Here is a 13,335-nt window from a genome sequence, read left to right as displayed (position 1 = left end):
CTTCAATCTCTGCATTGCTTTATTTTTATTTTTATTTTTTGGTTTCATGCTCATGATAATTTTGCATGCAAAATTTTGGTCAAATTTAGCTGCTAATATTGTTGGTTTTGCACGTTTTTCTTAAATTAAGATCAAATATCTGCAGTTCTGCTAGAATATCAAATCAACCCAATCATATGCTTCTTTTAATTACAATCTTGTTTGGTTAAATTGAAAGAAGAAAAAAGGAAAAGGAATTTAATAGTTTGGGTTAAAGCTAAATTGCTGAAATGAGTAGGATGCCTAATTTTTTATTTCACATTTTAATTAACAATGCCAAACCAAAATGGTCCCTGTTCACAAAGAGTTGGCCGAAAGTCATGATTACGAACCATTGGTGATTAGACGATTTCGGTTGAGGCGTGGGACTGGAACCCATGCGCCACCCGCCCTGCACGCCAAGGTAAAAATTGAGCTCATCATTTGGACTTGTATTTGGCGGTGTCCCACAAAGAAGTGAAAATAAAGCTGTTGCTATAAAAGTGGTGCCTCCGACCAACACTCACCCTCAAGTACCCGAGAGAAAAAAAGGGAAAACACAACAAACATGGGCAGAAGTGGTAACTTGAAAAATGCTATAGTAGCATTTCTTGTTCCTCTCCCTTCAATTCTCTTCTATCTTTATTTCCTTGACCATTTCCACAGTAATAGCAGTTCTCTTTCTTCTCTTTGGTCGTGGTGCTTCCATCACCCTCTCCTATTAGCCAATGTCTTCTTTTTCTTCAATGTCAACGTCCTCTTCTGGACCATCGGTCACATCCAATCCAGCAACTGGGTCAGTCTTTTTTTTTTAATTACTAGCAATTCTTTAAGAATAATTTAAATTCTACTACATTTTTAATGGGTTCTCTTTTGTTTGTTTCAGATGATTGATTTGTATTGGACTGTGATACCGGTGTTGCTAATTCATTACTATGCAACCCACCCTTCGGCGCAATTTGATGGGTTGAGATCAAAGATCGTGATAGTTTTGACCTGGGTTTGGAGTATTAGGCTGACCCATAACTATTTCAGGCGAGAAAAATGGCAGTGGGGTGCCAGAGAAGACTGGAGGTTCGCTGATATGCGCCTACAGTATGGCAAGCATTGGTGGTGGATTTCCTTCTTCTCTGTTTACTTTTCTCAACAGGTGCGAGTGTTTCCGAAGATATTTTTCCATTATCAGCTTTTGGTTCTTTCTGAAACTAAATTGACCTCCGTTCTGTTCGATAAAGTGCCTAAAGAGCTTCTCTTTAATAGGTAAAAGATGCGAATTTCATTGTTCTAAGAAACAGAAGTAAAAATTTGAACCTCAAGTAGAAAGAAGCAAATATTACACCAAGTAATTATCAAATGGTAAACAAATTAATATAAAAACAGATGATGAACTAATGGGTGATTAAAAACTGCAGATATTTCTGTTTGGGATATGTCTTCCACTGTATGTGGTGCACTCGGTTGATGAGCCCATGAATATCTGGGATTTGGTTGCTGCTGGAGTTTGTTTGTGTGGCATTGTCATAGCATACTTTGCAGATACGCAACTGCATAATTTTGTGACTAGAAATACCAAGCTAAAAGAGCTCGGAAAACCCATGGTTCCCAACCTTGACCGGGGCTTATGGCAGTACTCCCGTCATCCAAACTACTTTGGAGAGCAGTTATGGTGGTGGGGGCTGGTTGTATTTGCATGGAACTTGGGTCATGGATGGACCTTTGTTGGGTCTTTGATCAACAGTATGTGCTTAGCTTATGTTACTGTGCTCGTGGAGCAACGGATGTTGAAGCAAGAGTATAGAGCTGAAGCATACAGGTTATACCAAAAGACAACCTCAGTGTGGGTACCTTGGTTCAGATCTTCTGCTATAGCAGTGAAGGATAAGGATACTTGATCTGACTATTTTTGTTTCATTGAAACAAACATCTTGTGTTAGTTGTTATCCTTTTTAGCTATCTATTTGAGAGGGGGAAAAAATGGTTCTTATCTGTGGTAGTCAAAGAGAGATCCCTCTATCGCTATGAAATCAAGTAAATTATTTCTTCATTTGTAATAAAAACTGTTTTCATTGTATGACTTTGGCATGTGCTTGTAATATCTAGATCTGTAGGTCATATTAATCTGGTATGGTTATGCTTTCTTTTTCCTTTTGGTAATTATCTGGTATGGTTATGTTGATGCGGTTAAAGTTTCCACATGGAAGGAAAGCTTATAGTTACAATGGTAGCCGAAACAAATTTGGGTTAATTCAACCAATCGGGTTTTTAAACTTTAAAACCTCAATGTACTAAGAAAATTTTTTGGGTTAATTTTAAAGACTTTTGTTCAAGGGGCTTACAATGATTTTTTAAATTTTGAGAGGAGTCAAAAAAATATAATTTTACTATTTAACCAAGGGTTAAATCTATATAAATTCATGTATATATAGAGAGATAGTTTAGGGCTGTTTTTTTAGCATATCAAGTTGTTATGTCCATAATAGGTATACATGCGTTTATATTTTTATTCATGTATTTTAAATATGTTTTATTTTGAATTTGAGATACATTTAATTTCAAAAGTTAATGACTAAGCCGATTGAATGACCTTATTGATATGATACTATTAATTTAAGTTTGAGACCTAATTTATAATTTGGCCATAATTTGAGGGTCTGATGCAATTAACCTTTGGTTCTATAGGGATTTCTTTTTGGTTTTTAGTCCCAATAAAATTCATATAACTATGCTTTGTCTATTAAGTAATAGATGCAGGCCCAGTTAAAATGGGTTTGGGGCTTTGGGCTTATTGAGAAACAGGAATTGATCTACAATACAAAGGAGGAAACTGAATTAAATTTAAAACTAAATAAGAAAATTCTAGTAGACGTTAGTTGAACGAGTTTTGCCCGGTGGTGAAGACAATAAGTTGGTCAACTGTTAACGCTTGTAAAAAGGTTGCGGTTAGGAATTGAGAAGCAGTTGCAGCAAATCCTTTCATTTACGACACATATGCCGTGCTTCACGGCAATTCAGCTAAACATCCTAACCGTCCTCCTCTTCTTCTGTTGCTGGGCGCCGATCGCGCGATCCTTGCCGGATAATTCGGGATCTATCCGGTTACCTTCCGACGGATTTACAAACGCCGATGAGAACGAAGGCGTCTCCGCTCGATTCAATAAGCCGTCATCCTGCCCGGTCAATTGCTTCCGAACGGAGCCCGTTTGCGGCTTTGATGGCGTCACCTACTGGTGCGGTCGCGCCGATGCATTATGTGCCGGTACTCGCGTGGCGAAAGTAGGATTTTGTGAGGTCGGGAGCGGAGGTAGCGCGTCGTTTCCTGGTCAGGCTCTGCTTTTGGTTCATATTGTTTGGCTCCTCTAGCTTGGCTTTTCTGTATTGTGTGGTCTTTTCTAATGTTTCCAAACACAGACTTTTTTTGTGTGTTATTTTTCCTCTCTCGGATTCTATCTGGATTCCATTTGCCTACCATGTCATTTTCTCATCTGTATTACTGTAAATCATATTCTTTGTATTAATATACAAATTTGGTTCTCCTTTCATTATAATATCAACTATTCACTATATCAGCATCGAATCAATTCATTATATCAACATAGAATCGGTCCATGTTTGGGGAGGATGATCACCACGAATCAGTTGCTGTAGATGGCATCTCCTATTCCTTTTTAGTCACTCTTGTAAGTCAATTTCAGTGGGCAATGCATAGCAATGATGCTTAAGGTTAAGCCAGTTAGGGGTATCGATGCTGTCGGTGCCGTCAGCCATTATGCATATAAATATTATTCCCTACGTACCTGATTCGACAAAGACAGATGGATAAATCACTTGCAACACCGGACACGCGGTTGCATAGCTTGCATTTGCCTGTTTCCCTTTCACTCAGCTAAGCCTTTCCTCTCCTTTGATTTTTTTTTTTTTGGTATGACTTGATATCAATATTGTCTTTTATATTTTTTCTCTTCATTAATCCTTATTTTTAACGGTCATTCTAAATACTTTTAACATTGAGTTTGCAAATTTAAAAAAAAAAAGAAAAAAGCATTTAAAAAAAAAAAGTCAAGATCCACAAAATATATTATAACACAAGCAATTATCTTTTTTATATAGTTGACTCTATTATTAAAATGATGTATTATTTTTATTTTGAACTCTTTAATTAGTATTCTATATAATAAATTAAAAATTAAAAAAATGACAAACATTCACTAAATTATATCTTTTTCTTTTCTTTTCCTTCAGATAAAATTAACACTTCAAAAAATATATATATATATGGAAAAAAAATTCTCTTTACCCTTTCCTTAAAAAGTTGATAAAAATAATTAATAAATAATTATAAATGAAAGTGAAAAGGAAAATAAAATAAAGTCCCACTTTAAACAGTAAAATTAATAACCCTAGATGAAAAAAGGAATGTATGTCCTTGTTAGTTTTTACAGTTAAAAGATAAAGATACAAAAAAGGACGTTAAAACTTAAAATACCTCCCCACGAAAAAGATGCGCATGAGGGAGAGGGACCTCTCAGCCATGGCTTAGCCAGCTGTTCATGTTTACCTAAGAGAAAATCACTAAACAATGGAATCAATTCTTTGTTTTTCATGAACGAAATAAGAAAAAAAAATTCCACAGCTGCCTCCCTCTCCCTGAATTCGATCAATCATTTATCCATCAATTTGTTTTTAAATTCCTTTTTCTATATAAACAACTTGGATCCTGGAACATTTGAACCAACGCATACTTCACCCTAAATTCAAACTCTGTCCGCAACCCAAAAGCCAGAATCTAAATTTTGAAAGCACCCTCTTCATAAAATTGGGCTTTCGTTTCCTCCCCTTTATCCTCTCTCTCTCTCTGTGTCTCTCTCTCATTGTTTACGTCAAAGGACAAGAAGAAAAATTGTGAAAGTGGCAAGAATTCTGAAATGGTATGTGGAAACTTGGAATATTTGTCTTGTTTGGGACTCTGGGTTTTGTTTTTCTTTCAATTTACTCTCTTGTAATGGTGTTTTGTTTGGGAAGGTGTTGGCAGGATTTTATAATGACCCTGAATTTGCTAATGTGGATTCAAGTGAAAATGAGTCTATTCTTCCTTTTAAAGGAACGATTTTGAGGACTAAGTCTGGTAAAATTTCTTCACCAGTGGAGGAGCCTTGGGTTTCATGTACCACATTCAACATTCTGGCTCCTATCTACAAGCGATTGGATCAGCAGGTGATTTCTTCTTCTTCTTTGTTTTCGTCCCTTTTGTATGCGTCTTTACATTGGTAAAATTTGCTAATTTCATTTTGGGTGATGATGAAACAGAATCAGAGCGTACGAGAGAGTGATTTTAGAGCATTTTGGTTAGCTAGAAACGAGAGGATTGTAGATTGGTTGCTTTATGAAAGTTCTTCAATTATATGTCTCCAGGTGGGTTTCATGTTCCCGTCTTTTATGCTCTTTCTCGTCCCTTTGACTTTCTGAAAATGATTTGTTGAAGAAATGACTCCCTTCCTTCCATTAACAGCCCTTTTTCAACTCTAGTGACATAAGCCGTTTTTAATGCCTTTTTGTTTTGTTCAATAATAGGAATTTTGGGTTGGAAACGAAGAATTGGTGCATATGTTTGAAGAGAGGCTTAGTGCTGCAGGCTATAAGACCTTCAAACTTGCAAGGACCAACAACCGAGGAGATGGTATGGGCTCTTTGACTGATTTATTCTCATACTGGAAGCAAATTTTAAGATTTTATTTATAAATTGGGTAGATAGGGTTGTTCTTATTTGCTTTTCCGAGTAGGAGCTGATGAAGCTTGAATCAAACTGAAATTATTAGACAATTTGAGAGTTTGACACAAAATTTTGCAATATAAGATGTAGTTCCATGCAGCTGGTGCTCTTTAGTTTGGCAATTCATGTCTAACTCGTCCACTTTCAGTATATACTTACTCCATTTCACTTGGCTTCTATAGGACAGGGAAAATAGAAGAATGACCATTTTCTCACCTTTTGGGAGCTGAATTGGTTCTTTTATAATTCACATATTTTAGCTTTTGCTCTATCTTTTCAGCTGCCAGTGACAGGGGAAGAGGATGATCATATATTATAGGCTGTTTATTGTTAGCAGGTCCTTATAATGTGTGTAGGCCATCCTGCAAAGATTAATTCATTTACTTTGGTTTTCATATTTTTTGTTGCTATGCTAAATATTTGTTTAAGTACTTATTAATTGTAGGCTTGAGAACTTACATTGATGTTACTTCCCAGGTTTATTGACTGCTATACACCAGGACTACTTCAAGGTTTTAAATTATAGAGAATTGCTCTTCAATGACTGTGGAGACCGAGTTGCTCAATTGTTACATGTTAAATCAGTTGTCCCTTTTTCAATAAATAAGAATAACTTTGTTGAGCAAGAAATCCTTATTGTGAACACCCACCTATTATTTCCTCATGATTCCAGTTTATCCATTGCAAGACTGCACCAGGTAGATATCCCTTCTTCTGTGCATGTCCATATACAACTCCAGTTTCTTTTTTGGTTTGTTTCTAAAGTAACAGACTGCACTTAATCTCTAGTTTTGGTATTCTTAGGTTTATCAAATACTACTATATCTGGAAACGTATCAGCAAGAAAACAAACTCACCCAGATGCCTGTCATACTCTGCGGGTAAGCTTTATCATTGGGGGGGGGATCTCAATTTATTTTGTTTCCCTAATGTTTTTTATTTTTCAGTGACTGGAATGGAAGCAAGCGTGGGCATGTCTACAAGTTCCTTAGGTACCAGGGATTTGTATCATCTTATGATATTGCTCATGAATGTTCAGACGGTGAGGCAGATGCTGACAAGGTTAGTGGTATTCAATTTCAGATTTTAGCATCTCTTCATCAACAAAATACTATTTTGTTGGAATCTGCAATGCTTACTGATTAAATATGTTGGCTCTATTCATATATCCCACAGTGGGTTAGTCATCGGAATCATAGAGGAAACATATGTGGTGTCGATTTTATATGGCTTCGTAATCCTAATAAGTCACGAAAACCATTGAAGATAAGTTGGGCAGAAGCAGCTTTTGGCATAATAAAGGTTAGTTCAACATTTCTTTCATATTGTTCCAAATCCTGTCTTTCTAGCTCACATTATAGCCTATTTAGTTATTATGTCAATATTCAAGTTTCTACTCGTGCTCTCTATAGATAGAGCAGTCATTGGATATTTACATCGCAGGCCATATGTGATGCTTGGCTGGATTTCTGATAACCTTATGCATTATAACTAGTCAACTCTGTGACATTGCTTCACTTGTTGACAAAAGTGCCAAGTGAGATTCTTGAATCTGACTTCACTACTGATCTTTGTGATTCTTACACAACACTAGTGTATCTTATGATTAGGAATGTGATGGAAAATACCTGTTTTACCTTTTCTTTTGGTAATGAAGATCACCATTTATCATACATACTTCCATGTCTAAAATTTAGTTTCCATTTTCTTGATTCCAGTTTCAACTTCAAAAGGCTTCTTTGGCTGAAAATGATGCATTTGCCTTTCTAAGGGCTGACAACAGTGTCGACCATATAACTTATTCAGCATTCTGTGATGCTCTTAGACAGGTACTTTCCATTCACTTTCTTTATATAATTAGTATAATGGTAGTGGTAAAATTCTCACCCTTTCTGAACCATCTACAGGTAAATTTAACCGGTCTTTCTTATGGACTAAGTTTCCAAGACACGAAAGATCTTTGGGTCCAAGCAGACTTTGATGGAAATGGTGTTCTAGACTATGAAGAATTTAAGGTTTGCAGCTCACCGCTAATTTGTGCCTGTATTAGGTTCAGTCCTTTTTACTAGTAGTTGAGCTATGGCCTATAAGTCACTTGATGCAACATTTTTTTAAAATTAAGGTGATTAAGGGGTAATATGAGTGAAACTTTGGTCATATGAGAAACCTTGTGAGACATTTATGATAATATGAGAAAACACTTACTATTTTGTCATTGTAATAGGTTTTGGCAACATTATTTGATTTCAACCTCAAAAATAGCTTTATGTCAATGTAGTATATAAGCAACTTTTATCTTGTAACTAATAGACCAACATCTGGAAACGTATCAGCAAGAAAACAAACGTATCGTCATGGGTTATTATGTTGTAAATCTTTATGTGCTCTATTTCATAGAATAAAGCATTTAATAATTGGTTGACGTTACTACAGAGAATCTGGAACTCAACGTGGTCAGATCATATGGACGAAGATTGCAGCTCGGATGACTCAAATGAAGGTAATGAGGAAGAGACTGTCGGTTTTACAGTAAAGAATGCAGCTCTTTTCCCCCGTGAAGTAGAGAAGGGGATATGGCCGGAAAACTACTCTCTTTCCGATCATGCCCGGCTAACCGCTGTGTTCTCACCGGTGAGATTGCGGTGTCCACGTCGGAGCCCGTAGACTGGTTGTTGACAGCAGAAAAGAGAAATCAGCTTTTGTTTTTGTTTATACAACAAGTTTGCAGTGTTCAAGCAGATGAGGCTAAGCTATTTGATGAAAAAAATCAAAGCGCGAATAGGCCCGGCATAAGTTTTAATCAGGCTGGGTCGTGTTGTAGCTAACAGTTGTATGAATCAATGAATGAAATCAAAATGGGGGGGAAGGGTCTCAAAAACTTTGGATATTTGAGTCTGAGGCGAGGCTAGGCTAAGCTAAGCTAAGCTCATAATTGTCACCTCAAATGGAACATTTTTGACATTAGGCCAATACATTTTATATATGTTCATTAATAGTAGCTATGCCCTCCTCACCTTTGGAATTAGAATATATAACCTAATAATTTTTCTTAATAATAATAGTTAATTCATTAAGTAGTATTGTTCATTTATTAATGGGAAAGAGGAAGGTGGAACATCAATGAAATTTCAGGGTTAGATTTTCATAAGTTTTTTTCTTTTGAAAAATTTTGATTTAAAGATTTTAGTAATATTTTTGTGAAATATAAAAAAATAATTTATTGTAATCAATTATTAATATTTTAATATATAAAATATAGAATATAAAATTTAAAATTTTCTCAACAATTAATATTAATTATTTTTAAATACTTTAAATATTATTAAAATATAACCTTTACAATTTGAATCAACTTTCTTCTGGGATTAATTTGAAAAAGTTTGGCATTTTACAATTCTAGGCTGCCCAAGTGAATATTGACAGATTTATGGTTAATTTAGCATTGCTTTTAAAAAGTATTGTGGAAAAATGTTGTTGACAAGTACTTTTTAAAAGTCTAGCTTAAGATTTAAGTATTTAGTATTATTGTCAAAAAATATTTTTGAGAAATAAAATGTTGTATTATAAAATAACAAATATGCTTTTAAATAATGTTCAAATTAATTAATATTATGATATTTTAGAAATAATATAAAATATAATTTATTATAACTTGTCATTAATAATTTAATATATGAAATATAAATTTTAAATTTTTAAATATAAATTTTAAATTTTTAAGCAATTAATATTAATTATTTATAAAATTTAATTAAAATATATAAATTATATTTTAAATATTTAAATATAACCATTAAATATTTGTAGTTAGATATTAACACATTTGTATTATTTTAAGAAATACTTTTTTTAATTAATAATTTTATTTTAAAATGTAATTTGAATATATAACCTATTTTAGATATTGATATAATAGAAAACATAAAACTAACAAATTTTACATTAACATTTGTAATTTAAAGTGAATTGAAGTGCTTTTAGCTCAATAAAAGCTAATAATTTTAACTTTTGAGTAAAAATATTTTTAAAAAGTCACTCATTTCAATCAAATTTGCTTGTTTAGCACAATTTCTCTTCAAAAAATTTTATTTTTTTATTTTGTGAAACCCAAAAAGCTTTTTTTAAGCATCCCTAATTGCATCCTTAAATATTATTGCTTTATGCTTAATTTCAAATGGATTTTGAAAAATTATTGGGGTGAAAGAGGCTCGAACTCTCGACCTCAGGATTACCCAATAAGCTATGAGACCTACGCGCTAGCCAACTGCGCCCTCACCCCTTGATGGTACGGATTGAGAAACATTTTTAAAATTTTCATCATCAACCTGCAGTCTGCACTTTATGGTGATTGATAAAAGAAATTATTTGGAGCTTTTTAATCTGCAGTCATTGTGCTTTGTGCATCTAAAGGAATAGGAAACTAAAATTGATCTCGTATGGTGCAGCTACAAATGGGCAAGTTTTTGTCCCAAAGAAGAGAGAAATTTGATGAATGGGCCGCTGCTGGTTGCATGGTATGCATGACATGCCAATGAAATGAACCCAAACAGCGTGGCATGGAAGATTCTGGAATGTCTAAAACTATTATTTTATATTCTTTGGGGGATAATAGGGGAACAAGAAGGAGCAAGGAGCATGAAGATAAAGCATAGGCAAGGAAAGTGATTGGATGATGGAAAGATGAGTGATTGTGGGGTCGACTCTTGCACTAACTCAGCAACTTCACTAACATTAAGTTTTTATTGGAAAAAGAAATACAAGCAGTACTTAGAAAGTGAATCTTTTATTTTTACAAAGCAAGTCAAAATTCTCGATCCTTCCTCTTCGTTTATTTAGCATTGCTGACTTACCAGTCCACGTAGGAGCAATGATCTAAGCCTGGAATTGGAAAAACTGAAGTGAAAACCCGGTTTCTCGGGAGGGAGGGAAGGTGGGTCCCATTCACTTTTAGAACCTTGTTCCACAAGTCATAGCTTAACTTGTGTTGTTTCTGAGGAGCTTCCATATAAAATAGTCCACTCTCTGCTCTTGCAACTCACATTATCATCCTCACTTCTCTGACCACTACTCTTGCTCTTTTTTGTCTTGTTTCATTGTTCTTACTTTCTGTAATGAGGAACAAAAAGGGTTACCATATCATTCACCCAATTCCTAATGAAGAACGATTTAGCAGTTACTATTGCTATTACCTCTTCTGGGTTGCGGTTGGTTACTATCTCTGGAAAAAAATTCTCACCATAACGGGCTACAGGTTCCACCCGACAGATTTCGAGCTCCTCCATTACTATCTACTAAACAAAAATCTCGGCCGTGATTCTCTGGTCCAAGCTATCGCTGAATTGGAAGATATTTGTGGATTAGAGCCTTGGCAATTACCTGGTATTTTACATATATTCCACCATTTTGGTCTACTTTCAGATACCCCCTTCTTTTTTCTTTTTTCTTTTGTACAATTCCATAATTTGTAGGACATTCGAATATACACTCTGGCGATCACGTTTGGTATTTCTTTTACCGGCCAAGTTTCAAGTACCAGAACGGTTCAAGGATCAACAGGACAACCAACGAAGGTTACTGGAAACCGACGGGCAAACCTCGTGTGATAATGGCTAGGGACCAGGATATCGAGATCGGCAAGAAAAGGACGTTGGTTTTTCACAAGGGACGCGTTAATGACAATACCAAAATGAAGACCGGTTGGATCATGCATGAATATCAGCTCACTGCTACTCTTCCTAACCAGGTATATATGCTGCTTAATCACTCTTCCTACAACTTATTCTGATAGAACGTTAACATCAACAAGTTTTTTTTCCTAATTAAGTTTGATGACATAATAATAGTACTTGGGTTATTTTGTTCTTTGATTTGTGCAGGCAACTTTTGTTCTCTGTAAATTGAAGAGGAAGTTCGGGAAGGCTGAGGTTTCGTGCATTGAAGAAGGTCAACCAAGTCACTATTTGCCTCCTAACTTGGGAAATTATATTGCAAATAATGCAAATCAGGCGGAAGCTGCTAGATGCCTTACGGTAATTTCATGATGCTTATTATTATAATTTCTCTGTTTCCCAAAGTCTAAGATGGTGATGATAAACATGTATATGCACCTGAATTTATCATTATTTGTCTGCAAATGACACAGGCCAACTCAGACCCTAATGAGATGTTAACACAGCTGGAAGCTCTTAATGATCATGAGGAGCTAGAACATCAATCTATAGAGTGGTGGAATTCATATGTTGGTGGTGGTTTTCCTAAGCACGATGGCTCTGGCGATTTCGGAACCCATGGCGCGGAAAATGCAATTCCAAATGTAAGTTTTTTAGGGGAGAGGTGTTCATTCATGTTGGTGAATGAATTTTGACATTTAATTCTTCTTTTTTTCGTACTTTTGTATGATGTAGCATCACTTACTTACTGAGATAACAATGGGGCAAGAGGTACTTCAAGATCAATCAGGCACTAATGAACAAGACATCAGCAACTTAGGGGACTTAGGGCCTGGTGATGAAAGAAGCAATCAACATAAGTTAGTCATGGACGATGATGGATGTAACATGCCATCTAATTCCGAAAATGATACGGCTGAAGATTCAGTTAAAATGGTAATATTCATTTGGTAATCAAAAGCATTTGTGTAAAAATAAATGATTGTTTTTCTCTATGATACAGGATTTATCAACTTTTGCTGGACCATCAACGGATGAAGAGGTCTTTGCAGGTTTAGAAGCACTTCCAGAAGTAAGTTGCTTTGTAAGATTTTTTTTTCCTTTTTTTCCAATTGTTCATAGACAATGATATAAACATTTGGAAAAAAAAATGCTCAATTTGTTGTGTGATTCAGGCCCAAGGAAACAGGATTGGGCAAATGATTGATGATTGGATTTTAGATGAAGGAATACGCAATGCTTTTGACAATCAATGTAGTAGAGAAGAGCAAAATCCAACACCTATAACAGGTGGCTGTAATTTGTCTTTTGCACCTGATGCCCTAAATATACCTAGGAAAAGGTCACGTACTGATTATTGTTATGAAGGATTTGGCTTCGACACGAATCAATAAGGCACAAACAAACACTCCTTTTGTTTACAAGGAACAAAAGGAAGGGTTTCAGATAAAATATGGTTGTTATTTGGATTTGGACTAGTTTTGTAATTTATGGCTGTATATGATTAGCTTGTGTGAATTTGGATATTTGTAATCTGCATTAGGTTTCTATGCTGTCCTTGATACATGTAATTTGAAGTAATTTATGGCTGTATATGACGTAGCTGCTGATGGCACTCGAGGGCTTTATGGTAGGTTGAGGTTTAGTTTCAAAAATATGTTTAGCTCAAGTCGAAGCTTGACTCCGTCCAGCTAATCCGAATGACTTATCTTTACTGTTTACAAATAAAAAAATTAAAGTTACTTAGATATGTAAATTAATATAAAATTATTTTTAAACAGTAAAATTGGTTGAGTTGGATCAACCTTGAAATTAAATAACTTAAATCTAAATTCAGGCTAAAACGAAGTTTTTTACTCTACTAATATAAAAAAAACATAC

General features: G+C 34.9%; 4 protein-coding genes across 6 annotated transcripts; all 4 read left to right on the top strand.

Moving 5' to 3' along the window:
* The first annotated feature begins 567 nt into the window (after positions 1–567).
* On the top strand, positions 568–2,089 carry LOC107924042 (uncharacterized protein C594.04c). The gene is made up of 3 exons (XM_016854307.2): positions 568–814; positions 905–1,168; positions 1,431–2,089. The coding sequence occupies exons 1-3, from the start codon at positions 587–589 to the stop codon at positions 1,908–1,910; spliced, it is 972 nt and encodes a 323-aa protein (XP_016709796.1). The 5' UTR covers positions 568–586; the 3' UTR covers positions 1,911–2,089.
* A 611-nt stretch (positions 2,090–2,700) lies between these two features.
* On the top strand, positions 2,701–3,563 carry LOC107924045 (uncharacterized). Its single transcript, XM_016854311.2, has one exon. It carries the CDS (start codon positions 3,007–3,009, stop codon positions 3,376–3,378), a length of 372 nt encoding a protein of 123 aa, XP_016709800.1. The 5' UTR covers positions 2,701–3,006; the 3' UTR covers positions 3,379–3,563.
* A 916-nt stretch (positions 3,564–4,479) lies between these two features.
* LOC107924737 (uncharacterized calcium-binding protein At1g02270) lies at positions 4,480–8,778 on the top strand. 2 transcript variants are annotated; one of them, XM_016855317.2, is made up of 11 exons: positions 4,480–4,943; positions 5,038–5,229; positions 5,323–5,427; positions 5,587–5,692; positions 6,263–6,483; positions 6,590–6,666; positions 6,733–6,847; positions 6,962–7,087; positions 7,504–7,614; positions 7,693–7,800; positions 8,219–8,778. In XM_016855317.2, exons 1-11 carry the CDS (start codon positions 4,941–4,943, stop codon positions 8,447–8,449), a joined length of 1,395 nt encoding a protein of 464 aa, XP_016710806.1. In that variant the 5' UTR covers positions 4,480–4,940; the 3' UTR covers positions 8,450–8,778. The 2 variants fall into 2 exon arrangements, with proteins under 2 accessions (XP_016710806.1, XP_040936963.1); XM_041081029.1 differs by having other exon boundaries at positions 4,484–4,943; positions 5,048–5,229.
* A 1,545-nt stretch (positions 8,779–10,323) lies between these two features.
* LOC107922887 (NAC domain-containing protein 86) lies at positions 10,324–13,109 on the top strand. Of its 2 annotated transcripts, none has more exons than XM_041081030.1 (7): positions 10,324–11,164; positions 11,254–11,528; positions 11,662–11,814; positions 11,928–12,098; positions 12,190–12,390; positions 12,458–12,538; positions 12,630–13,109. In XM_041081030.1, the coding sequence occupies exons 1-7, from the start codon at positions 10,897–10,899 to the stop codon at positions 12,846–12,848; spliced, it is 1,368 nt and encodes a 455-aa protein (XP_040936964.1). In that variant the 5' UTR covers positions 10,324–10,896; the 3' UTR covers positions 12,849–13,109. The 2 variants fall into 2 exon arrangements, with proteins under 2 accessions (XP_040936964.1, XP_016708579.1); XM_016853090.2 differs by having other exon boundaries at positions 10,698–11,164; positions 12,458–12,526.
* Positions 13,110–13,335: the final 226 nt, after the last annotated feature.

The sequence above is a fragment of the Gossypium hirsutum genome, chromosome A11 (genome assembly GCF_007990345.1).
Source record: "Gossypium hirsutum isolate 1008001.06 chromosome A11, Gossypium_hirsutum_v2.1, whole genome shotgun sequence".
NCBI lineage: Eukaryota > Viridiplantae > Streptophyta > Magnoliopsida > Malvales > Malvaceae > Gossypium > Gossypium hirsutum.
Note: the sequence above shows the minus strand (reverse complement) of the source record. Positions and strands in the feature narration are given on the sequence as shown.